The sequence below is a fragment of the Somniosus microcephalus genome, unplaced genomic scaffold (genome assembly GCF_052327205.1).
Source record: "Somniosus microcephalus isolate GS21.2 unplaced genomic scaffold, FLI_Smic_1.0 unresolved_chr1, whole genome shotgun sequence".
NCBI classification, from domain to species: Eukaryota; Metazoa; Chordata; class Chondrichthyes; order Squaliformes; family Somniosidae; genus Somniosus; species Somniosus microcephalus.
In genome coordinates, this window is record NW_028225179.1 from 131,811,282 (window position 1) to 131,838,944 (window position 27,663).

At 52.0% G+C, this 27,663-nt stretch overlaps 1 protein-coding gene across 1 annotated transcript in view; it reads right to left on the bottom strand.

Annotated features, from left to right (window-relative positions):
- Positions 1 to 27,663, bottom strand: part of LOC147095864 (gamma-aminobutyric acid type B receptor subunit 1-like) — a 235,019-nt gene that overhangs the window by 9,651 nt on the left and 197,705 nt on the right. The window contains exon 4 of the mRNA XM_085973731.1: positions 21,741 to 21,929. Coding sequence (XP_085829857.1) covers positions 21,741 to 21,929 — 189 coding nt within the window. The remainder of the gene's footprint in view (positions 1 to 21,740; positions 21,930 to 27,663) is intronic.

Here is a 27,663-nt window from a genome sequence, read left to right on the forward strand (position 1 = left end):
GGCCACAGGCTTTCTTTAGGTGGAGAGATTTTGTTTTTGTGGCCAGTTCTTTCCATGTGATTGGGGAGTCTAGAGGGTTTTGGTTGTCTTTAATTGTTGCTTCTAATGTGTGGAGTTTTTCTGTGACCTGATGTTGACTTGGGTTTGTTTTGTTTTTTGGGATGTCTTTGTAGAGGTTTTCAAAATGTGTTCTCCAGATGTCGCCATCTTGGATTGGTAATGCTTGCAATTGTGTTGTACTCAGGTTATTCCACATTTCCCAGAATTGTTTTGGATTGGTGGAGTTTTCAATTTCTTCGAGTATTTTGTGGGTATAGTTTTGTGTTTTGTTCCTAATGGTGTGTTTATATCTTTTGAGGGTTTCATTGTATCTAGTACGTAGGTCCGGATTGTTTGGTTGCCGATGCTTTTGGTTTGATATTTTTCTCAGGTCTTTTCTGGCATTTTTGCATTCGTGGTCAAACCATTTCATATTTTTATTTTGTCTTTTGTGATGCTTCCTCTTCTGTTTCACGAGGTCGGCTTTTACAGCTGCCTCATGGAAGATCATATTTATATCCTCTATGGCCGTGTTTACACCATCTCTGGTGATCTCATATAGATTTTCTTTAAATTTTGAAATTTTACTTGTGAGATCAGGTGAATTTAGTGCTGTGATGAATTTATCTCCACTGTCTGGGGCCCATCTGTATGTCTGGTTTATTTTATGTAGCTTACTGTGTTCCTTTTTTGTGTCTGTAGTTTGGGCAGAAAGTTTAAGGTACACATTTATTTGGTTATGGTCTGAGAGGGGGGATTGCTGCCTGACAGTGAATGCGTTGATATCGCAGGGGTCCAGGTCAGTGATTGTATAGTCCACCACACTAGACCCAAGAGTTGAGGAGTATGTGAGTCTCCCGAGGGAGTCCCCTCTGAACCTACCATTAACTATGTACAGGCCTAAGGCTCGGCAGAGTTGCACTACCTCCCTACCGCTTTTATTTATTTCACGATCAAGGTTGTTCCGATTTGCGATGGCTGGTGTGACATCTAAAGGGGTCTGGCCAAACACATGGTTGTTTCCCTGTGGGTCTATGAAGTCAGGTTCACAACCGGTCCTTGCATTTAGGTCCCCACATATTATCACCTTTCCTTGGGCCTGGAAATGGCTGATTTCCATGTGGAGAGTATCAAATAACTCCTCTTCGAAATATGGCGAATCTTTTGGAGGTATGTAGATCGCACATAAGTAAACATCTTTTTTTGCTATTCCTATATTTTTATCTAGTTTTAGCCATGCGTGTGATTTCCCCTGTTTTACCGGTGAGATGTGTTTGTCCAGTTCTCCCTTATACCACACCAATATTCCCCCGGAGGTTCTGCCCTTGCGTGTTTTAGTGTTCTTTACTGAGGGCACAATGATTTCATGGTACATTGGAGGACAGTGGGTCGGCATGTCTCTCTCTCTCACACACTGTACAGCTCTCTCTCTCTCACACACACTGTACAGCTCTCTCTCTCTCACAAACACTGTACAGCTCTCTCTCTCTCTCTCTCACACACACTGTACAGCTCTCTCTCTCTCTCACACACACTGTACAGCTCTCTCTCTCTCTCACACACACACTGTGCAGCTCTCTCTCTCTCTCTCACACACTGTACAGCTCTCTCTCTCTCTCTCTCACACACTGTACAGCTCTCTCTCTCACACACACTGTACAGCTCTCTCTCTCTCTCTCACACACACTGTACAGCTCTCTCTCTCTCTCACACACTGTACAGCTCTCTCTCTCTCTCTCACACACACTGTACAGCTCTCTCTCTCTCTCACACACACTGTACAGCTCTCTCTCTCACACACACTGTACAGCTCTCTCTCTCTCACACTGTACAGCTCTCTCTCTCTCTCACACACACTGTACAGCTCTCTCTCTCTCACACACACACTGTACAGCTCTCTCTCTCTCACACACACTGTACAGCTCTCTCTCTCTCACACACACTGTACAGCTCTCTCTCTATCACACACACTGTACAGCTCTCTCTCTATCACACACACTGTACAGCTCTCTCTCTCTCACACACACTGTACAGCTCTCTCTCTCTCACACACACTGTACAGCTCTCTCTCTCTCACACACACTGTACAGCTCTCTCTCTCTCACACACTGTACAGCTCTCTCTCTCTCACACACTGTACAGCTCTCTCTCTCTCACACACTGTACAGCTCTCTCTCTCTCACACACTGTACAGCTCTCTCTCTCTCTCACACACACTTTACAGCTCTCTCTCTCACACACTGTACAGCTCTCTCTCTCACACACACACTGTGCAGCTCTCTCTCTCTCTCTCACACACTTTACAGCTCTCTCTCTCACACACTGTACAGCTCTCTCTCTCACACACACACACTGTGCAGCTCTCTCTCTCTCTCTCACACACTTTACAGCTCTCTCTCTCACACACTGTACAGCTCTCTCTCTCACACACACTTTACAGCTCTCTCTCTCACACACTGTGCAGCTCTCTCTCTCTCACACACACACTGTGCAGCTCTCTCTCTCTCTCTCACACACTGTACAGCTCTCTCTCTCTCACACACACAGTACTGCTCTGTGATGAAATATATTCCATTCATCACTGCCTGTTTTCTGTGTCTTGTAACTGCCTGCTTTCTGTGTCTTTTCCCTTCCCCCAGTCCTCATGTATTATGTATTGGAATGTGCTGGAACTGGTTCTGTGCAGGGCTCCACCCATACCTGGCTCCTTTGTAATCTAAGTTCAGTCGGGCATCAGCCTCCTGAAGGTAGACATCTCTCTATTTTACGTGTTATGTTCTGAGTTAATAAAAGCCTTACTTTTGTTCTGCTAACTTCGAGTCTCGGAATAATTGAGGCACATCAATTTTATTAACTCAATTTTCAACACTATGGATCAACTCCTGAAACCCGAACGTTTGGATTTGGATCAACATGCTCCGGACGCATCAGCACGCTTCAGACACTGGTTTGACTGTATGGAATTCTTCCTGGACAATTCCGCAGCCGTCAAAGACGCTACGGACACTGCGAAGATGAGACTCGGAATGCTTCGGAATTGGGTAAGCCACCGGGTTTACCCCCTCATCCAAGATGCCGATACGTACCTGGCCGCCTGCAACACCTTAAAGGCGCATTACCAGCAGCCTACGAATGAGGTGTATGCTAGGCATCTACTCGCTACTCGCGCACAGCGACCTGGGGAATTGGTGGAGGAGTTCCTAAGCATCCTGAAAAAGCTTGGCAAGGACTGTAAGAGCCGAGATGTAAAAGCCGCAGTGTACACCGACGAGCTTGTTCGCGATGCCTTTATCACAGGCCTCAGCTCCACTCACATCCGACAAAGACTGCTGGAAAAAACGGAGTTGGACCTGAAACAGGCTGCGGACACTGCGCGGTCCCTGGAGATGGCCCAGAGAAACTCGGACGCCTACTCTTCAGCCCGCACCGCCCACGCCGCCACGTGTGCGCCGAGGGCGCCGCCATCTTGGAAGGCATCTTCCCCGCCCGGCAGCCCGACACCGGCGGGGCCCAGCTCTCCCCCCCAGAAGCCCTACGACAGCCGCGACGCGTCAAGGACCCAACTGCTACTTCTGCGGGCAGCCAAAGCACACCAGAAACCTGTGCCCGGCGAAAGGCACCACCTGCTCTAAGTGCGGTAAGAAGGGGCACTTCGGGAAGGTGTGCAGAGGGAACCCCGCCGGAAAACCAACCGCCGGAAAACCCGCCACCGCCGCGTGTGCGCCGTGGAGCGGCCATCTTGGACGCCATCTTGCCCGACCTCGTGGGGTCCGCCATCTTGTGAGCAGACAGCACGGACGCCATCTTGCCTCGATCAGGGCCCTACAGTGGCATCGGTCACAGTGGACCAGACCAGGCCGCACCCGCTATCCAAATCAATGGTGGACATCGAGGTAAACGGGTGCGGGGTTAAATGTTTAATTGACAGTGGAAGCACGGAGAGTTTTATCCACCCGGAACTGGCACGACAACTCTCCCTAAAGGTGGTCCCTACTCGGGGTACCATCTCTATGGCTGATAAAACCCAGACATCGACCATTCTGGGTTACTGCACGGTACAATTGTCCATTAACGGGACTGTATACGATAATTTTAAAGTATTAATCATGAAGAATCTATGCGCGAGCGTGATCTTGGGCCTGGATTTCCAGTGCAACCACCAAAGCATCACGTTCAAGTACGGTGGGTCCCAGCCGCCCCTCACAGTGTGCGGCCTGGCTACCCTGAAGGTAAAGCCGCCTTCGCTATTCGCGAACCTTACCCCTAACTGCCGGCCAATAGCGACCAAAAGCAGGAGGTACAGCTGGGAGGACAGGCGGTTTATCGCGACCGAGGTAGACAGGCTCCTGATAGAGCGCATTATTGAATGCAGCAATAGCCCGTGGCGCGCCCAAGTGGTGGTGGTAAGGGGTAGCGAGAAGAAACGGATGGTGATCGACTATAGCCAAACGATCAACAGGTACACCCAACTAGACGCCTACCCGCTACCCCGCATATCAGAAATGGTGAACCAAATCGCACAACACCGTGTGTTCTCCACCATCGACCTCAAGTCAGCGTACCACCAGCTCCCTATCAGACCAGAGGACCGCCCGTACACCGCCTTCGAGGCGAACGGACGCCTCTACCAATTCCTCAGAGTCCCCTTTGGGGTGACGAATGGGGTCTCGGTCTTCCAGAGGGAGATGGATCGCATGGTCGATGACCACCACTTGCAGGCAACCTGCCCCTACCTCGACAACGTCACCATCTGCGGTCACAACCAGCAGGATCACGACTCGAACCTCGAGAGGTTCCTGAAAACCGCACAAAAACTCAACCTCACCTATAACGAGGACAAGTGCGTTTTCAACACCACGCGCCTCTGCATACTAAGCAGCGTGGTGGAGAATGGGGAAATCGGACCAGACCCCGACCGATTGCGCCCCCTACGGGAGCTGCCCCTGCGCAACACTCCCAAAGCCCTGAAAAGGTGCCTGGGGTTATTTTCTTATTATTCCCAATGGGTCCCCAACTACTCCGACAAAGCCCGCCCCCTCTTGAAAGCATCCTCTTTTCCGCTCTCTGCTGAGGCCCACGCCGCCTTCAAAAGCATTAAGCAGGATATTGAGCGGGCCACGCTACAGGCAGTGGACGAGAACACTCCATTTCAAGTGGAAAGTGATGCGTCTGACTTTGCCTTGGCGGCCACCCTCAACCAGCGGGGCGGCCCGTAGCTTTCTTCTCGAGGACCCTCCAAGGGCCCGAGATCAGACACTCCTCCGTGGAAAAGGAGGCCCAAGCCATCGTGGAGGCAGTGCGCCACTGGCGCCACTACCTAGCCGGCAAACGCTTCACCCTACTTACCGACCAGCGGTCGGTAGCGTTTATGTTCAATAATAAACAGAGGGGGAAGATCAAAAATGATAAGATTCTTAGGTGGCGGATCGAGCTCTCCACCTTCGAGTATGACATCATTTACCGGCCAGGGGCCCTTAATGAATCCCCAGATGCCCTCTCACGAGGGATGTGTGCCAGCGCCACCGGGGATCGGCTACAGACCCTCCACAACGACCTCTGCCACCCAGGGGTCACGCGGCTGTTCCACTTCATAAAGTCCCGCAACTCACCCGACTCGATTGAGGAAGTTCGGTCTCTGACCAGGAACTGCCGCACTTGCGCTGAGTGCAAGCCTCAGTTCTACCACCCTGATAGAGCCCACTTAACCAAAGCTACACGGCCCTTTGAGCGGCTCAGCTTAGATTTCAAGGGCCCCCTCCCGTCCGTCGACCGCAATGTTTACTTCCTGAACATTGTGGACGAATACTCCCGGTTCCCATTCGCCTTCCCCTGCCCAGACATGACCAGCGCCACGGTCATTAAATGCCTCAACAGCCTGTTCTGCCTGTTCGGTATGCCGAGCTACATCCACACGGATAGGGGGGCGTCCTTCATGAGTGAAGAGCTACGCCAGTACATGCTGTCCAGGGGTATCGCCACGAGCCGTACCACCAGCTACAACCCCCGGGGTAATGGTCAAGTGGAGCGAGAGAACAGGACAGTATGGAAAGCAGTCACTCTAGCTCTAAGGACCAAGGGCCTCCCTATCTCCCGCTGGCAGGAAGTCCTCTCAGATGTGCTCCATTCGATACGGTCGCTATTGTGTACTGCCACTAATGCCACGCCTCATGAACGAATGTTTAGCTTCCCCCGGAAATCCACCTCAGGCGTATCCATGCCGTCATGGCTCTCCACCCCGGGTCCGGTATTCGTGCGAAGGCATGTGAGGGGCCATAAGACGGACCCTCTCGTGGAGCCAGTGCACCTACTCCACGCCAACCCCCAATACGCGTATGTCCGGCACACCGACGGAAGGGAGGACACCGTGTCAATAAAAGACGTCGCCCCAGCCGGTAACGACAGCAACCACGGCAATAGCAGCAACAACGACCACAGCAACTCTTACCCACCCACTACTCTTTCATCACCCCCGGAAGAACATTGACCAACGGCACCCCCACCAACTACCCCTTCAACAACCCTGGCGGCACCCCCGGCAGAGACCCAGGAGGCCACCGGGGACACCCAGCCGACACCCGCGACACCACAACAGCCACGTCGGTCGCAGAGGACTACCAAACCCCCGAACAGACTAAATCTATAGAAGGGGTGAATGTGATGAAATATTCCATTCATCACTGCCTCATCACTGCCTGTGACTGTGGTTGGTTTCAGGTTCCCCCTTACCATTGTATTGCCTGTGACTGTGGTTGGTTTCAGGTTTCTCCTCACCATTGTATTGTGTATTGGAATGTATGGAATGTGTTGTGTGTAGGGCTCCGCCCATACCTGGCCTCTATGTAAGCCAGCTCAGTCTGGCCTCACAGCCAGTACTGCAGACCTCCAGGGAAGATACCTCTCTCCACTTCTAAGTTAATAAAAGCCTTGTTTTGTTTCGCTAACATCGATATTAGACACTGTACAACTCTCTCTCTCTCTCACACACTGTACAACTCTCTTTCTCTCACACTGTACAGCTCTCTCTCTCACACACACTGTACAGCTCTCTCTCTCTCTCTCACACACTGTACAGCTCTCTCTCTCTCACACACACTGTACAGCTCTCTCTCTCTCACACACTGTACAGCTCTCTCTCTTTCTCACACACACTGTACAGCTCTCTCTCTCTCTCTCACACACTGTACAGCTCTCTCTCTCTCTCACACACACTGTACAGCTCTCTCTCTCTCTCTCTCACACACTGTACAGCTCTCTCTCTCACACACACTGTACAGCTCTCTCTCACACACTGTACAGCTCTCTCTCTCTCTCACACACACACTGTACAGCTCTCTCTCTCACACACACTATACAGCTCTCTCTCTCTCACACACTGTACAGCTCTCTCTCTCTCACACACACTGTACAGCTCTCTCACACACACTGTACAGCTCTCTCTCTCTCTCTCACACACACTGTACAGCTCTCTCTCTCTCTCACACACTGTACAGCTCTCTCTCTCTCACACACACTGTACAGCTCTCTCTCTCTCTCTCTCACACACTGTACAGCTCTCTCTCTCTCTCACACACTGTACAGCTCTCTCTCTCTCTCACACACTGTACAGCTCTCTCTCTCTCTAAAACTGTACAGTCCTCTCTCTCTCACACACACTGTACAGCTCTCTCTCTCTCACACACTCTGTACAGCTCTCTCTCTCTCTCTCACACACTGCACAGCTCTCTCTCTCTCACACACACTATACAGCTCTCTCTCTCTCACACACTGTACAGCTCTCTCTCTCTCACACACACTGTACAGCTCTCTCTCTCTCACACACTGTACAGCTCTCTCTCTCTCACACACTTTACAGCTCTCTCTCTCTCACAATTTACAGCTCTCTCTCTCTCTCACACACTGTACAGCTCTTTCTCTCTCTCTCACACACTGTACAGCTCTGTCTCTCACACACACTGTACAGCTCTCTCTCTCGCTCACACTGTACAGCTCTCTCTCTCTCGCTCACACTGTACAGCTCTCTCTCTCTCGCTCACACTGTACAGCTCTCTCTCTCTCGCTCACACTGTACAGCTCTCTCTCTCTCTCACACACACTGTACAGCTCTCTCTCTCTCTCACACACTGTACAGCTCTCTCTCTCTCACACACACTGTACAGCTCTCTCTCTCTCACACACTGTGCAGCTCTCTCTCTCTCACGCACACACTGTACAGCTCTCTCTCTCACACACTGTACAGCTCTCTCTCACACACTGTACAGCTCTCTCTCTCACACACTGTACAGCTCTCTCTCACACACACACTGTACAGGTCTCTCTCTCTCACACACACTGTACAGCTCTCTCTCTCACACACTGTACAGCTCTCTCTCTCTCTCACACACTGTACAGCTCTCTCTCACACACACACTGTACAGGTCTCTCTCTCTCACACACACTGTACAGCTCTCTCTCTCACACACTGTACAGCTCTCTGTCTCTCTCACACACTGTACAACTCTCTCACACACTGTACAGCTCTCTCTCTCACACACACTGTACAGCTCTCTCTCTCACACACACTGTACAGCTCTCTCTCTCTCTCTCTCACACGCGCTGTACAGCTCTCTCTCTCTCTCTCTCACACACACTGTACAGCTCTCTCTCACACACACTGTACAGCTCTCTCTCTCTCTCACGCACACACTGTACAGCTCTCTCTCTATCACACACATTGTACAGCTCTCTCTCTCTCTCACACACACTGTACAACTCTCTCACACACTGTACAGCTCACTCTCTCACACACTGTACAGCTCCCTCTCTCTCTCACACTGTACAGCTCTCTCTCTCTCTCACACACACTGTACAGCTCTCTCTCTCTCGCACACACTGTACAGCTCTCTCTCTCTCTCACACACTGTACAGCTCTCTCTCTCTCGCACACTGTACAGCTCTCTCTCTCACACACACTGTACAGCTCTCTCTCTCTCTCACACACTGTACAGCTCTCTCTCTCTCACACACTGTACAGCTCTCTCTCTCTCTCTCACACACTGTACAGCTCTCTCTCTCTCACACTGTACAGCTCTCTCTCTCTCTCACACTGTACAGCTCTCTCTCTCTCTCACACACTGTACAGCTCTCTCTCTCACACACACACTGTACAGCTCTCTCTCTCTCTCTCACACACTGTACAACTCTCTCTCAGACATTGTACTGCTCTCTCTCTCTCACACACTGTACAGCTCTCTCTCACACACACACTGTACAGCTCTCTCTCTCTCGCACTGTACAGCTCTCTCTCTCTCTCACACACACTGTACAGCTCTCTCTCTCTCTCACACACACTGTACAGCTCTCTCTCTCTCTCACACACACTGTACAGCTCTCTCTCTCTCTCTCACACTGTACAGCTCTCTCTCACACACTGTACAACTCTCTCACACACTGTACAGCTCTCTCTCACACACACACTGTACAGCTCTCTCTCTCTCACTGTACAGCTCTCTCTCTCTCTCACACAAACTGTACAGCTCTCTCTCTCTCTCACACACTGTACAGCTCTCTCTCTCTCTCACACACTGTACAGCTCGCTCTCTCTCTCACACACTGTACAGCTCTCTCTCTCTCACACACTTGTGATGAAATATTTCCATTCATCACTGCCTGTGACTGAGATCGGTTTCAGTGTCATTTCCCTTCCCCCAGACCTCATTGTATTGTGTACTGGAATGTGCTGTATTGTATACTGGAATGTGCTGGAATGTGCTGTGTGTAGGGCTCCCCCCATACCTGGCCCCGTTTGTAAGCTAGCTTCAGTCTAGCCCCAATCTCCAGAAGGACGACATCTCTCTCGCTTACGTGTTTCGTTCTAAGTTAGTAAAAGCCTTGTTTTGTTCTGCTACCTTCGAGTCTCAGAATTATTGAGGCACATCAATTTTATTAACTTATTTTTTCAACACTATGGATCAACTCCTGAAACCCGAACGTTTGGATTTGGATCAACATGCTCCGGACGCATCAGCACGCTTCGGACACTGGTTTGAGTGTATGGAATTCTTCCTGGACAATTCCGCAGCCGTCAAAGACGCTACGGACGCTGCAAGGATGAGACTCGGAATTCTGCGGAATTGGGTAAGCCACCGGGTTTACCCCCTCATCCAAGACGCCGAGACGTACCTGGCCGCCTGCGACATCTTAAAGGCGCATTACCAGCAGCCTACGAATGAGGTGTATGCTAGGCACCTGCTCGCCACCCGCGCACAGCGACCTGGGGAATCGGTGGAGGAGTTCCTAAGCACCCTGAAAATGCTTGGCAAAGACTGCAAGTGCCGAGATGTAAAAGCCGCGGTGTACACTGACGAGCTTGTTCGCGATGCCTTCATCACAGGCCTCAGCTCCACTTACATCCGGCAAAGACTGCTGGAAAAAACGGGGTTGGACCTGAAACAGGCTGCGGACACCGCGCGATCCCTGGATGTGGCCCAGAGAAACTCGGACGCCTACTCTTCAGCCCACGCCATCCACGCCGCCACGTGTGCACCGAGGGCGCCGCCATCTTGGAAGGCATCTTCCCCGCCCGACAGCCCGACACCGTCGGGGCCCCGCTCTCCCCCCAGAAGCCCTACGACAGCCGCGACGCGTCAGGGACCCAACTGCTACTTCTGCGGGCAGCCAAAGCACACCAGAAACCTGTGCCCGGCGAAAGGCACCACCTGCTTTAAGTGCGGTAAGAAGGGGCACTTCAGGAAGGTGTGCAGAGGGAACCCCGCCGGAAAACCCGCCACCGCCGCGTGTGCGCCGTGGGAGCGGCCATCTTGGACGCCATCTTGCCCGACCTCGTGGGGTCCGCCATCTTGTGAGCAGACAGCGTGGACGCCATCTTGTATCGATCAGGGCCCTACAGTGGCATCGGTCACAGTGGACCAGACCAGGCCGCACCCGCTATCCAGATCAATGGTGGACATCGAGGTAAACGGGTGCCGGGTTAAATGCTTAATTGACAGTGGAAGCACGGAGAGCTTTATCCACCCAGAACTGGCACAACAACTCTCCCTAAAGGTGGTCCCTACTCAGGTTACCATCTCTATGGCTGACAAAACCCAGACATCGACCATTCTGGGTTACTGCACGGTACAATTGTGCGTTAACGGAACTGTATATGATAATTTTAAAGTATTAATCATGAAGAACCTATGTGCGAGCGTGATCTTGGGCCTGGATTTCCAGTGCAACCACCAAAGCATCACGCTCAAGTACGGTGGGTCCCAGCCGCCCCTCACAGTGTGCGGTCTGGCTACCCTGAAGGTAAAGCCGCCTTCGCTATTCGCGAACCTTACCCCTAACTGCCGGCCAATAGCGACCAAAAGCAGGAGGTACAGCTGGGAGGACAGGCGGTTTATCGCGACCGAGGTAGACAGGCTCCTGAAAGAGCGCATTATTGAACGCAGCAACAGCCCGTGGCGCGCCCAAGTGGTAGTGGTAAGGGGTAGCGAGAAGAAACGGATGGTGATCGACTATAGTCAAACGATCAACAGGTACACCCTACTAGACGCCTACCCGCTACCCCGCATATCAGAAATGGTGAACCAAATCGCCCAATACCGGGTGTTCTCCACCATTGACCTCAAGTCAGCGTACCACCAGCTCCCTATCAGACCAGAGGACCGCCCGTACAACGCCTTCGAGGTGAACGGACGCCTCTACCAATTCCTCAGAGTCCCCTTTGGGGTGACGAATGGGGTCTCGGTCTTCCAGAGGGAGATGGACCGCATGGTCGATGACCACCACTTGCAGGCAACCTTCCCCTACCTCGACAACGTCACCATCTGCGGTCACAACCAGTAGGATCACGACTCGAACCTCGAGAGATTCCTGAAAACCGCACAAAAACTCAACCTCACCTACAACGAGGACAAGTGCGTTTACAACACCACGCGCCTCTGCATACTAGGCAGCGTGGTGGAGAATGGGGAAATCGGACCAGACCCCGACCAATTGTGCCCCCTACGGGAGCTGCCCCTGCCCAACACTCCCAAAGCCCTGAAAAGATGCCTGGGGTTATTTTCTTATTATTCCCAATGGGTCCCCAACTACTCCGACAAAGCCCGCCCCCTCTTGAAAGCATCCTCTTTTCCGCTCTCTACTGAGGCCCATGCCGCCTTCAAGAGCATTAAGCAGGATATTGAGCGGGCCACGCTACAGGCAGTGGACGAGAACACTCCCTTTCAAGTGGAAAGTGATGCGTCTGACTTCGCCTTGGCGGCCACCCTCAACCAGGCGGGGCGGCCCGTAGCTTTCTTCTCGAGGACCCTCCAAGGGCCCGAGATCAGACACTCCTCCGTAGAAAAGGAGGCCCAAGCCATCGTGGAGGCAGTGCGCCACTGGCGCCACTACCTAGCCAGCAAACGCTTCACCCTACTTACCGACCAGCGGTCGGTAGCGTTTATGTTCAATAATAAACAGAGGGGGAAGATGAAAAATGATAAGATTCTTAGGTGGCGGATCGAGCTCTCCACCTTCGATTATGACATCATTTACCGGCCATGGGCCCTTAACGAACCCCCCGATGCCCTCTCACGAGAGATGTGTGCCAGCGCCACCGGGGATCGGCTACAGACCCTCCACAATGACCTCTGCCACCCAGGGGTCACGCGGCTGTTCCACTTCATAAAGCCCCGCAACTTACCCTACTCGATTGAGGAAGTTCGGTCCCTGACCAGGAACTGTCGCACTTGCGCTGAGTGCAAGCCTCGGTTCTACCACCCAGATAGAGCTCACTTAATCAAAGCTACATGGCCCTTTGAGCGGCTCAGCTTAGATTTCAAGGGCCCCCTCCCGTCCGTCGACCGCAATGTTTACTTCCTGAACATTGTGGACGAATACTCTCGTTTCCCATTCGCCTTCCCCTGCCCAGACATGACCAGCGCCACGGTCATTAAATGCCTCAACAGCCTGTTCTGCCTGTTTGGTATGCCGAGCTACATCCATACGGATAGGGGGTCGTCCTTCATGAGTGAAGAGCTACACCAGTACATGCTGTCCAGGGGGATCGCCACGAGCCGTACCACCAGCTACAACCCCCGGGGTAATGGTCAAGTGGAGCGAGAGAACGGGACAGTATGGAAAGCAGTCACTCTAGCTCTAAGGACCAAAGGCCTCCCTATCTCCCGCTGGCAGGAAGTCCTCCCAGATGTGCTCCATTTGATACAGTCGCTATTGTGTACTGCCACTAATGCCACGCCTCACGAGCGAATGTTTGTCTTTTCCCGGAAATCCACCTCAGGCGTATCCATGCCGTCATGGCTCTCCACCCCAGGTCTGGTATTCGTGCGAAGGCATGTGAGGGGCCACAAGACGGACCCTCTCGTGGAGCCAGTGCACCTACTCCACGCCAACCCCCAATACGCGTATGTCCGGCACGCCGACGGAAGAGAGGACACCGTGTCCTTAAAAGACGTCGCCCCAGCCGGTAACGAAAACAACCACGACAACAGCAGCAACAGCGACCACAGCAACTCTTACCCACCCACTACTCTTTCATCACCCCCGGAAGAACATCGACCAACGGTACCCCCACCAACTACCTCTTCAACAACCCTGGCGGCACCCCCGGCAGAGACCCAGGAGGCCACCGGGGACACCCAGCCGACACCCGCGGCAACACAACAGCCACGTCGGTCGCAGAGGACTATCAAACCCCCGAACAGACTAAATCTATAGAAGGGGTGAATGTGATGAAATATTCCATTCATCACTCATCAGTATTTCTCTGCCTGTGACTGTGGTTGGTTTCAGTTTCATTTCCATTGTATTGGACTGTGTGTAGGGCTCCGCCCATACCTGGCTCCTATGTAAGCTGGCCCAGCCTGCAGCACATCCAGTACGGCAGACCTCTGTGTGTTACCTTCTAAGTCAATAAAAGCCTTATTTTGTTTCGCTAACATCGAGTCTCGGATTTATTGAGGCACATCACACTGTACAGCTCTCTCTCTCTCACACACTGTACAACTCTCTCTCTCTCTCACACACTGTACAGCTCTCTCTCTCTCACACACACTGTACAGCTCTCTCTCTCTCACACACACTGTACAGCTCTCTCTCTCTCACACACACTGTACAGCTCTCTCTCTCTCACACACTGTACAGCTCTCTGTCTCTCACACACTGTACAGCTCTCTCTCTCTCTCACACACTGTACAGCTCTCTCTCTCTCACACACTGTACAGCTCTCTCTCTCTCACACACACACTGTACAGCTCTCTCTCTCTCTCACACACTGTACAGCTCTCTCTCACACACTGTACAGCTCTCTCTCTCACACACTATACAGCTCTCTCTCTCTCTCACACACACTGTACAGCTCTCTCTCTCTCTCACACACTGTACAGCTCTCTCTCACACACTGTACAGCTCTCTCTCTCTCACACACTGTACAGCTCTCTCTCTCTCTCACACACTGTACAGCTCTCTCTCTCTCTCTCACACACTGTACAGCTCTCTCTCTCTCTCACATACTGTACAGCTCTCTCTCTCTCACACACTGTACAGCTCTCTCTCTCACACACACTGTGCAGCTCTCTCTCTCTCTCTCACACACTGTACAGCTCTCTCTCTCTCACACACTGTACAGCTCTCTCTCTCTCACACACTGTGTAGTGTATGTAACTGTTCTACCTTTAAGAGAACTATTGTATGTAAATGTTCACCTTTAAGAGAACTATTTTAGGTGTGGCACTACTTTATCTTGGCTGCTGTATACTGTAATACCGACGGTGACCACACCGGTATATAAGTGCTGTGTCACGATTTATTGGGCAGATTCGCCCTGACCTTCGAATAGTAAAGTCCTGTTAAAGTTACTCTTGTAGTCTGTGTATTAATTCAACATAATACCCACAGACTTTACAGTGGCGACGAGTTCGATCTTACCCTGCGGCAACAATACTTCCGAAGCAGTTAACGAGCGTCGAGAAGAGGCACCCGCCCTCGTCGTTCTGCTGAGAGAAAACTCGAGTCTGCAGAGCAAGGAAGAAGGAAGAATTCAGACACGAAGCCTTCCATCAGCAACAGGCACTGATTGTCCCTTCTGCCATGGTGGTGAGTGAGCCGATCAGCACGAGTAGCAAGTCGGCCACGGTGACTGTGAGTAAAGGGAAAATAAAAAAAATAAACGGAGGATAAGGGCGGTGAAATCGACCACGGTCGGGGGAAAGGAGCCGGGCAGAAGTCGGGCCCAGAGGCGCTGAGACTGGGGCAGCGTGGAGCACGGAAGCCGCGGTACAAGCGGGCTGGGAGATGCAACGGCATCGTGAGACAGCTAGACCGCGACCGGCGAAAAAGGCCGGGCAGCTACCGAGGCCACGAGGCGCTGCGACCGGGATCGTAAGGCGCGGGAAGATATAAAAATAAATAAACCGCGGGGAACTCAGCCGCAGCCGGTGAGGAAAGCACCGGACTGCGAGAGGCCTGGGAGGTGCGATTGGAGTGAAAAAGGCCGGGCAGTGACCGAGGCCACGAAGCGCTGCGACCGGGATCGTAAGGCGCGGGAAGATATAAAAATAAATAAATCACGGAGAACTCAGCCGCAGCCGGGGGAGGAAAGCACCGGACTGCGAGAGGGCTGGGAGGCGCGATTGGAAGCCGCTGAGGGAGAGACAGAGCCCGAGCGAGTGGGAGAGACAGAGCCCGAGCGAGGGAGACTGAGCGAGATCCAGCCCAGCGGCTGAAACTGTTCGCCATCAACGGGTTGTACCCAGCGCCGGTTGCCCTGCCGAGAAAAGGGAACAACAGAGCCAGAGCGAGGGAGACTGAGCGAGATCCAGCCCAGCGGCTGAAACTGTTCGCCGTCAACGGGTTGTACCCAGCGCCGGTTGCCCTGCTGAGAAAAGGGAACAAGGAACGCACTGAAGCTGACGCGCAGGCTGCGAACCCCGAAAGCCAGCGGTCGTCGCCCGAGGGAAAAGCTTACCCCTCCCGCCAGGGGAAGAAACGCGGGAAGCCGCCAGTAGGCGGGGAAGATGACAGAAGCGGGAAACCGCCATTTTGGAAGTGGGCGGGGGAAGAAGACAAGCGCGGGAAACAGCCATTTTGAAAAAAAAAGTTAAAGAAAAATGTCGTGTTTGTTTCGCAGAAAGATAGTGAGAGATAGTGAAGATGCCTAAGCATGGTAACATCAACAACTTCGATTCCGAGGTGGAAGATTGGGCCACGTACGTAGAACGTATCGAGATATATTGTGAGGCCAATAAGATAGCAGATGATGATAAAGCTCTCACCTTATTAAACGCAATGGGGGCAAAGACATACGGGCTATTGAAGCACCTTCTATCACCAGCTAAACCGGCGGATCAGACTTTCGCTAATATTGTTGCTGTCCTAAAGGATCATTTGAACCCCACACCACTGATGTTGGCAGAACGATTCAAATTCTATGCGAGAACGCAAAGGAAAGAGGAAAGCAACGCGGAATACTTGGTCGAACTGCGTAGACTAGCGAAATACTGCCAGTTTGGGGAAAATCTGACAGAGGCATTGAGAGACAAGTTCGTGTGCGGGTTGTCGAAGGAAGGAACACAAAAGCGTCTGCTAGAAGAGAACGATCTCACACTTGATAAGGCTGTCCTTATTGCAGCATCGCACGAAGCCGCAGCGAGAGGCACAGCGGAAATGCAGCTGAAGGCAGCGGTACTCAGTGTGGATCAAATTACTTCGGGTACATCGAAATGTTATCATTGTGGGAAGACAACACACGACCAGAACCAATGCTGGTTTAAAAACCAGGAATGTAGAAAATGTGGCAAACTTGGTCACATAGCTAGGGTATGCCGGTCAGGAAAGAAGACCAACAACAACAAAAAAAAGTCGCTGCAGGAAAAGTACAATAAGGTACACAAGGTGGCTGAGAAGAGTTCAGATGAACAGAATTCGGATTCAGACCCAACCGTTCAGGAACTGGGTAGTCTGAGAATTCACAATGTGAGTAAGGAAGCTGACCTGCAAACTATCTGGGTCATGCTAAAAATAGCCGGAGTCCAAGTGAAAATGGAATTGGACACAGGATCAGCCCTATCAGTCATAAATCGAAGGGATTACAACCGGCTATTCTCACACATACCCTTGAGAGATACCAAGATCGTATTGCAGACATACACGGGGTAGAAAGTATACCCCATGGGAAAGATAAAAGTCAAGGTGAGAGACAGGGGCAAAGAACACCAAGGAATGTATTTATATGTACTACCTGAGGGAGGTCCACCACTTCTGGGACGGGAGTGGATCTGGGAAATAAACATGGAATGGCACTATTTAAAAGCAATAATGAGTGAGAACTCGGTGAAGACAATCAGCTCAGACTCTGAAACGGATGACGATAAGACCAGCCCAGGTGCGAAAGATAAGTTTAAAATGGACTTGCTGACTAAGGTTGGAAAAACGAAGGAGTGCATAAATGCCTATGCTTCAGAGGAGAACAAAGTTTCAGAACAGAATTCCACTGAACAACAACAACATAGTTTGACAGAGAATTCTGAGTCTGTCCAGTTTACAGATATGCACAATTCTGAGGAACACCAGGCTCGAACTCAACTCCATTTCAAATTACAACAGCAATTAGAACAATTGAGTTGCCGTCTCGAACAAGAGATGAAAGCAATGCAAAAGTTCTGTGACACAGAGTGGGAGAACCTGGAAAGACAACAGAAACAGCTGATGGAGAAAAAGGAGCAGGAGCACACAAACCGTCGGGGCAAGGAGGCCAAACGAATCAAAGCTGATTCGGTTTCAGAAGGTGCGTGCTTTAATCTGGTGGAGCAAGAGGTTCAGCAACTGAAAGCGCTTGTTAGCGGATTGCAGGCAGAAAAGACTGATTTGGTCGCCATGAACTCCGAGCTCCTACTGAAGTTGGGTGCAGCATCACCGGACGATTCAAGTGGGGAAATTCGAATGGTGGAGGCTGCGGATGATGGCGAAGTAGAAACAGCAAAGGAGCCCCAGGGCAAGGTTATAAACAGCCCTGCAGCTACTGGGAAACGTATGAGGTCAGAAGAGTTAACGGTCAGCCAACTCTTTCATATGCTGAAGGACAAGACTCTGAAATGGGAACAAATTGAACATGAGTTTAAATCTTCAAAGGAGAGGGGTTTGGAGTTAACGGTCAGCCAACTCCTTCATATGCTGAAGGACAAGACTCTGAAATGGGAACAAATTGAACAGGAGTTTAAATCTTCAAAGGAGAGGGGTTTGGAGCTCCCAAAAGTTATTGAAATAGCTGAGGTTGCAACACAGACTGAGAAGATGGCAGCAGAGCAACCCTTGGATGCCAAAAGTACGCTGACTCACGTCAATGTTGAACAACAGAAGGTTGAAACAGCTGCTGCAGTAGAGGGATTGAATAGTCCGATCAACCAATCTCCGAATGAAGTTGAAGTATTGAAATCACAAATGACGTCATTAGTAAAAGACTTGCAGGAAGCCCAGAAAAAGCTGGATGAAGCTGAACGCCTGAAGAAGTCTCTTCAGGAAAGATGTCTGGATTTGGAACAAAAGCTGGCTAATGTCCAGCTGGGTATGGAGGAAATAGAAGACCCTCTCACTGGCCTAGCTCAAGATGGCACCGAATATTACCATGACCTGTTGGACGACATCGAATATTACGATGACCTGTTCTGCCCAGCTTGTGATGAAAACTCCCAAAGTGCAGAAACCATGAAGAATCACAAAAAGTCTAAGGAACATCGGGAGATGGTGGCGCTACTACGGAAAAAGGAGGACGAGAAGGAGGAACTGTGCATGCAGCTGGCAGCTGACAGTGGAGCCCAGAGAGTCTCCAAGAAGCAGAAAAGGAAAAGACGAAGCAGAAGATGATGATCATCTGGACCATCATCATCACTACTAGATCACGCATGGGGTCCCTTCGAACAGAGCAAAATCAGTTTGGAAGTAGAAAAACTTCCCAAGGTACTCAAATTTTTACAAGCCAACAATGCTGGTTCAGAAGGACGGAAGTTCAATCTGTTAAGTCCAGTGAAGGACTATTGGATGAGTCACTCCAGCAACGTGAACCGACTACACCACAGGGAACTGCTACACCACTGAGGTGTTGTCAGGACCGAGTCAAGAAGCACGGAAGGTGCATCCACCGAGATTGAATCTGTGAACTGTTTTCTGCAGAGACTGAATCTATGAACTGTTTCCCGCAGAGACTGAATCTGTGAACTGTTTCCGCAGAAACTACATCTGTGAACTGTTTTAACATGAAGTTGGATATCTGTTATGATGTTATGTTTAATGGGGAATAAGTATGTTGTAAGCTAAAAAGGGAGGGTTGTAGTGTATGTAACTGTTCTACCTTTAAGAGAACTATTGTATGTAACCGTTCACCATTAAGAGAACTATTTTAGGTGTGGCACTACTTTATCTTGGCTGCTGTATACTGTAATACCGACGGTGACCACACCGGTATATAAGTGCTGTGTCAGGATTTATTGGGCAGATTTGCCCTGACCTTCGAATAGTAAAGTCCTGTTAAAGTTACTCTTGTAGTCTGTGTATTAATTCAACATAATACCCACAGACTATACACACTGTACAGCTCTCTCTCTCTCACACACACAGTACAGCACTCTCTCTCTCTCACATACTGTACAGCTCTCTCTCTCTCACACACTGTACAGCTCTCTCTCTCTCTCTCACACACACAGTACAGCACTCTCTCTCTCTCACATACTGTACAGCTCTCTCTCTCACACACACTGTACAGCTCTCTCTCTCTCACACACACTGTACAGCTCTCTCTCTCTCACACACACTGTACAGCTCTCTCTCTCTCTCACACTGTACAGCTCTCTCTCTCTCACACACATTGTACAGCTCTCTCTCTCTCTCACACACACTGTACAGCTCTCTCTCTCACACACTGTACAGCTCTCTCTCTCTCTTACACACTGTACAGCTCTCTCTCTCACACACACACTGTACAGCTCTCTCTCTCTCACACACTGTACAGCTCTCTCTCTCTCTCACACACACTGTACAGCTCTCTCTCTCTCTCACACACACTGTACAGCTCTCTCTCTCACACACTGTACAGCTCTCTCTCTCTCTCACACACTGTACAGCTCTCTCTCTCTCACACACTGTGCAGCTCTCTCTCTCTCACACACTGTACAGCTCTCTCTCTCTCTCTCACACACTGTACAGCTCTCTCTCTCTCTCTCTCACACACTGTACAGCTCTCTCTCTCACACACTGTACAGCTCTCTCTCTCACACACTGTACAGCTCTCTCTCTCACACACTGTACAGCTCTCTCTCTCTCTCACACACTGTACAGCTCTCTCTCTCACACACTGTACAGCTCTCTCTCTCACACTGTACAGCTCTCTCTCTCTCTCACACATTGTACAGCTCTCTCTCTCTCTCACACTGTACAGCTCTCTCTCTCTCACACACTGTACAGCTCTCTCTCACACACACTGTACAGCTCTCTCTCTCTCTCACACATTGTACAGCTCTCTCTCTCTCTCTCTCACACTGTACAGCTCTCTCTCTCTCACACACTGTACAGCTCTCTCTCTCTCTCTCACACTACAGCTCTCTCTCTCTCTCACACACTGTACAGCTCTCTCTCTCTCACACACACTGTACAGCTCTCTCTCTCTCACACACTGTACAGCTCTCTCTCACACACACTGTACAGCTCTCTCTCTCTCTCACACATTGTACAGCTCTCTCTCTCTCTCTCTCACACTGTACAGCTCTCTCTCTCTCACACACTGTACAGCTCTCTCTTTCTCTCACACACTACAGCTCTCTCTCTCTCTCACACACTGTACAGCTCTCTCTCTCTCTCACACACACTGTACAGCTCTCTCTCTCTCACACACTGTACTGCTCTCTCTCTCTCTCACACACTGTACAGCTCTCTCTCTCTCTCTCACACACACTGTACAGCTCTCTCTCTCTCTCTCACACACTGCACAGTTCTCTCTCTCACACACACACTGTACAGCTCCCTCTCTCTCACACACACTGTACAGCTCTCTCTCTCTCTCTCACACACTGAACAGCTCTCTCTCTCTCACACACTGTACAGCTCTCTCTCTCTCACACACACACTGTACAGCTCTCTCTTTCACACACTGTACAGCTCTCTCTCTCTCTCACACATACTGTACAGCTCTCTCTCTCTCTCTCACACACACTGTACAGCTCTCTCTCTCTCTCTCACACACACCGTACAGCTCTCTCTCTCTCTCTCACACACACTGTACAGCTCTCTCTCTCACACACACACACTGTACAGCTCTCTCTCTCTCTCACACACACACACTGTACAGCTCTCTCTCTCTCACACACACACACTGTACAGCTCTCTCTCTCTCACTCACACACACACTGTACAGCTCTCTCTCTCTCACACACACACACTGTACAGCTCTCTCTCTCTCACTCACACACACACTGTACAGCTCTCTCTCTCACACACACACACTGGACAGCTTTCTCTCTCTCTCACACACACACACTGTACAGCTCTCTCTCCCTCACACACACACGCTGTACAGCTCTCTCTCTCACACACACACACTGTACAGCTCTCTCTCTCTCACACACACACACTGTACAGCTCTCTCTCTCTCTCACACACACTCTACAGCTCTCTCTCTCTCTTTCTCTCTCTATCTCTCTCTAATGGCCAGCCTTGTTGAGAATCGCAGTTACCTTTGCAGACGGGTTTGCTTGTGTTCCATTTCCCATACTTGGTGCAGATGCTCCGGGAACTGCCTACCAGGATGAATCCAGTGTCGCAGCGATAGTCCACCATCGTCCCCTCCACTGGCAATTTAATTTCTTCTCTGGTCATCACATAGCCATTCTCCAGATTCAGTGCCAGCTTCGAGCAATTCCGCACTGTGTGGGGGGCAGAAATAGAATGTGTGCACAGTTCTGTGAGATGGTCAATCTTTGCAAATGGGCATTATGTTATATCTGACAAAGTTCCCGGGTGAAGTTTCTCTGCTGAGCATCTCGGGAACCTGTCACTCATATTTCATCAGCTGGTGCCCACTGTACCACCCAGTCCCAGAGGGGGAAAGGACAGTGTCTGACCCACTGCACCACCCAGTCCCAGAGGGGGAAAGGACAGGGACTGACCTACGACACTACCCAGTCCCAGAGGGGGAAAGAACAGTGTCTGACCCACTGCACCACCCAATCCCAGAGGGGGAAAGGACAGTGTCTGACACACTGCACCACCAAGTCCCAGAGGGGGAAAGCACAGTGTCTGACCAACTGCACCACCCAGTCCCAGAGGGGGAAAGGACAGGGACTGACCACGGCACCACCCAGTCCCAGAGGGGGAAAGCACAGTGTCTGACCCACTGCACCACCCAGTCCCAGAGGGGGAAAGGACAGTGTCTGACCCACTGCACCATCCAGTCCCAGAGGGGGAAAGGACAGTGTCTGACCCACTGCACCGCCCAGTCCCAGAGGGGGAAAGGACAGTGTCTGACCCACTGCACCACCCAGTCACAGAGGGGGAAAGGACGGTGTCTGACCCACTGCACCACCCAGTCCCAGAGGGGGAAAGGACAGTGTCTGACCCACTGCACCATCCAGTCCCAGAGGGGGAAAGGACAGTGTCTGACCCACTGCACTGCCCAGTCCCAGAGGGGGAAAGGACAGTGTCTGACACACTGCACCACCAGTCCCAGGGGGTGAAAGGACAGTGTCTGACCCACTGCACCACCCAGTCCGAGAGGGGGAAAGGACAGGGACTGATCTACGAAACCACCCAGTCCCAGAGGGGGAAAGAACAGTGTCTGACCCACTGCACCACCCAATCCCAGAGGGGGAAAGGACAGTGTCTGACACACTGCACCACCCAGTCCCAGAGGGGGAAAGGACAGTGTCTGACCAAATGCACCACCCAGTCCCAGAGGGGGAAAGGACAGGGACTGACCACGGCACCACCCAGTCCCAGAGGGGGAAAGGACAGTGTGTGACCCACTGCACGACCCGGTCCCAGAGGGGGAAAGGACAGTGTCTGACCCACTGCACCACCCAGTCCCAGAGGGGGAAAGGACAGTATCTGACCCACTGCACCACCCGGTCCCAGAGGGGGAAAGGACAGCGTCTGACCCACTGCACCACCCTGTCCCAGAGGGGGAAAGGACAGTGTCTGACCCACCGCACCACCCAGTCCCAGAGGGTGAAAGGACAGAGTCTGACCCACTGCACCACCCAGTCCCAGAGGGGGAAAGGATAGTATCTGACCCACTGCACCACCCAGTTGCAGAGGGGGAAAGGACAGTGTCTGACCCACTGCACTGCCCAGTCCCAGAGGGGGAAAGGACAGTGTCTGACCCACTGCACCACCAGTCCCAGAGGGTGAAAGGACAGTGTCTGACCCACTGCACCACCCAGTCCGAGAGGGGGAAAGGACAGGGACTGACCTACGACACCACCCAGTCCCAGAGGGGGAAAGAACAGTGTCTGACCCACTGCACCACCCAATCCCAGAGGGGGAAAGGACAGTGCCTGACACACTGCACCACCCAGTCCCAGAGGGGGAAAGGACAGTGTCTGACCAACTGCACCACCCAGTCCCAGAGGGGGAAAGGACAGGGACTGACCACGGCACCACCCAGTCCCAGAGGGGGAACGGACAGTGTCTGACCCACTGCACCTCCCAGTCCCAGAGGGTGAAAGGACAGTGCCTGACCCACCGCACCACCCAGTCCCAGAGGGGGAAAGGACAGTGTCTGACCCACTGCACCACCCAGTCCCAGAGGGGGAAAGGACAGTGTCTGACCCACTGCACCACCCAGTCCCAGAGGGGGAAAGGACAGTGTCTGACCCACTGCACCACCCAGTCCCAGAGGGGGAAAGGACAGTGTCTGACCCACTGCACTGCCCAGTCCCAGAGGGGGAAAGGACAGTGTCTGACCCACTGCACCACCAGTCCCAGAGGGTGAATGGACAGTGTCTGACCCACTGCACCACCCAGTCCGAGAGGGGGAAAGGACAGGGACTGACCTACGACACCACCCAGTCCCAGAGGGGGAAAGAACAGTGTCTGACCCACTGCACCACCCAATCCCAGAGGGGGAAAGGACAGTATCTGACACACTGCACCACCCAGTCCCAGAGGGGGAAAGGACAGTATCTGACCCACTGCACCACCCGGTCCCAGAGGGGGAAAGGACAGCGTCTGACCCACTGCACCACCCTGTCCCAGAGGGGGAAAGGACAGTGTCTGACCCACCGCACCACCCAGTCCCAGAGGGTGAAAGGACAGTGTCTGACCCACTGCACCACCCAGTCCCAGAGGGGGAAAGGATAGTATCTGACCCACTGCACCACCCTGTCCCAGAGGGGGAAACGACAGTGTCTGACTCACTGCACTACCCAGTCCCAGAGGCTGAAAGGACAGTGTCTGACCCACTGCACCACCCAGTCCCAGAGGGGGAAAGGACAGTGTCTGACCCACTGCAACACACGGCCTCAGAGGGGGAAAGGACAGTGTCTGACTCTCCGCACCACCCAGTCCCAGAGGGGGAAAGGACAGTGTCCGACCCACTGCACCATCCAGTCCCATAGGGTGAAAGGACAGTCTGTGACCCACTGCATCACCCAGTCCCAGAGGAGGAAAGGGCAGTGTCTGACCCACTGCACCACCCAGTCCCAGAGGGTGAAAGGACAGTGTCTGACCCACTGCACCACCCAGTCCCAGAGGAGGAAAGGACAGTGTCTGACCCACTGCACCACCCAGTCCCAGAGGGTGAACGGACAGTGTCTGACCCACTGCACCACCCAGTCCTAGAGGGGGAAAGGACAGTATCTGACCCACTGCATCACCCAGTCCCAGAGGGAGAAAGGACAGTGTCTGACCCACTGCACCACCCAGTCCCAGATTGTGAAAGGACAGTGTCAGACCCACTGTACCACCCAGTTCCAGAGGGTGAAAGGGCAGTGTCTGACTCTCCGCACCACACAGTCCCAGGTGGGGCAAAGACAGTGTCTGACCCACTGCACCAACCAGTCCCAGAGGGGGAAAGGACATTTTCTGACCCACTGCAGCACCCAGTCCCAGAGGGTGAAAGGAGAGTGTCTGACCCACTGCACCACCCAGTCCCAAGGGGGAAAGGACAGTGTCTGATCCACTGCACCACCCAGTCCCAGAGGGGGAAAGGACCGTGTCTGACCCACTGAACCACCCAGTCCCAGAGGGGGAAGGGACAGTGTCTGAACCACTGCGCCACCCAGCCCCAGAGGGGGAAAGGACAGTGTCTGACCCGCTGCATCACCCAGTCCCAGAGAGGGAAAGGAAAACTATGTGTGCGGGAAGTGTATGCAGCTGCAGCTACTGGCAGACCGCATTGCGGCGCTGGTGCTGCGATTGGATGCACACTGGACCATTCGCAATGCTGAGGACGTCGTAAGTAGCACGTTTAATCAGTTGGTCACACCGCAGGTAAAGGTTGGACAGGCAGAAAAGGAAGGGGTGACCAATAGACAGAGTACTAGACACAGGCAGGTAGTGCTGTGGTCCCCTGTGGCCATGCCCCTCTCAAACAGATACATCACTTTGAGTATTGTTGGGGGGGATGGCTTATCAGAGGAAGGCAGCAGCAGCCAACTTCCTGGAACCAGGGGTGGCTCTGCTGCACAGGACGGGAGGAAAAAGAGGGGTAGAGCTACAGTAAATGGGGATTCTATTGTAAGGGAAATAGATAGGCGTTTGTGCGGCCGCAAACGAGACTCCAGGATGGTGTGTTGCCTCCCTGGTGCAAGGGTCAAGGATGTCTCAGAGCGGCTGCAGAACATTTGGAAGGGGAGGGTGAACAGCCAGTTGTCGTGATGCATGTAGGTACCAAGGATATAGGTAAAAAACGGGATGAGGTCCTAAAAGCTGAATATTGGGAGTTAGGAGGTAAATTAAAAAATAGGACCTCAAAGGTAGTAATCTCAGGATTGCTAACAGTGCCACGTGCTAGTCAGAGTAGAACTAGAAGGATATTTCAGATGAATACATGGCTAGAGGAATGGTGCGAGGGGGAGGGATTCAAGTTCCTGGGACATTGGAACCGGTTCTGGGAGAGGTGGGACCAGTTCAAACCAGACGGTTTGCACCTGGGCACGACTGGGACCGATGTCCTAAGTAGTGCTCTGGAGGAGGGTTTTTATACTGAAATGGTAGGGGGTTGGGAACCTGAGCAGGGAGACAGATGAAAGGGAAACAAGGATAAAAGCAAAAGATAGGAAGAAGAAAAACAAAAGTGGCAGTCAAAGAAATCAATGGTTTAAATCAAGCAAGGCCACAGTAAATAATAATTCTAATAGGTCTAAGAGCGTTAAAAAAACAAACCTGAAGGCTTTGTGTCTTAATGCGAGGAGCATTCGTAATAAGGTGGATGAATTAGCTGCGCAAACAGAGGTAAACGAACATGATTTGATTGGATAGTGTATGTGCCTTTAAGTCAGAACGACTTTTACAGCTCCTGTATATTGTAGTACCGGCAGTGACCACACCGGTATATAAGCTTTGCGCATGCCTCTGTACCCCCAGTTGTGAGACTACCCTCCTCCAGTAAAGACCTGTTTCTTGTTGATGTACAGCATCCGTGTGATTATTTTATAACAGCACATCCTCTGAATCACGGATCCAACAGTGGCGATGAGTGTCAATTCGAATCTACCTGCAACATAAAAAATAAAATAGTCGAGGCCAGGAACATGGGCATCGACCACGAGCAACCGCCCAGCCGTCAGGCAAAGATTGAACTTCGCAGGGGAGGCTGTAGAGAGCCGGGCTTGGTTCCCCAGTCACGACGAGCAGCAAGAGACCGACGACAGGTCCAGTGCAGACCCTTCCCGAGCAGCGGCGGCTGGAGCCGACCGACGGCGGAGAGAAAGCCGAGCAGCGTCGACGGGGTAAGACAAAGGGTGAAGAGCGCAGGGCGCAGCCGGGGGTTGAACACCGAGCGGCGTCGAGAAAAAGAAAACAAACCAGAGAGAGAGAGGGTAAAGCAACAGCCGGGTTCAGGACCGAGCGGCGTCGAAAAAAAACAAAAAAAAAAACACGCAGAGCACAGCCAGGACTCAAGGGCTGAACAGTGTCCATGGGGAGAAGAAGGGAGAGCGTGGGAGACGCCATTGAGCCGCGGGGAAGAAGGAAGAGTGAGGGAGACGCCATTTTTAGAAGCCGCAGCGGAGAAGAAGGGCGAGCGCGGGAAGGAAGGAAAGCGCAGGAGACGCCATTTTGTGCCAGGGGAGAAGAAGGGGAAGCGCGGGAGGCGCCATTTTTGACAGTTAACTCACACCCAAGGATGCCAAAGAGTGGCAGTATCTCTACATTCGACAATGAAGTCGAAGATTGGGCGACATATGTGGAACGTATTGAGGTGTACTGCAGGGCGAATGAAGTGCCAGGTGCTAATAAAGCACTGGTTCTGTTAAATTCCATGGGTGCAAAAACTTATGGGTTACTGCGAAATCTAATAACCCCAGAGAAGCCGGTAAACAAGAATTTTGAAAGCATAGTAGAAATCCTACAGGACCACTTAAACCCCACACCGCTGCTGATAGCAGAATGATTTAAGTTCCATAAAAGGAACCAACACACAGACGAAAGCAATGCTGA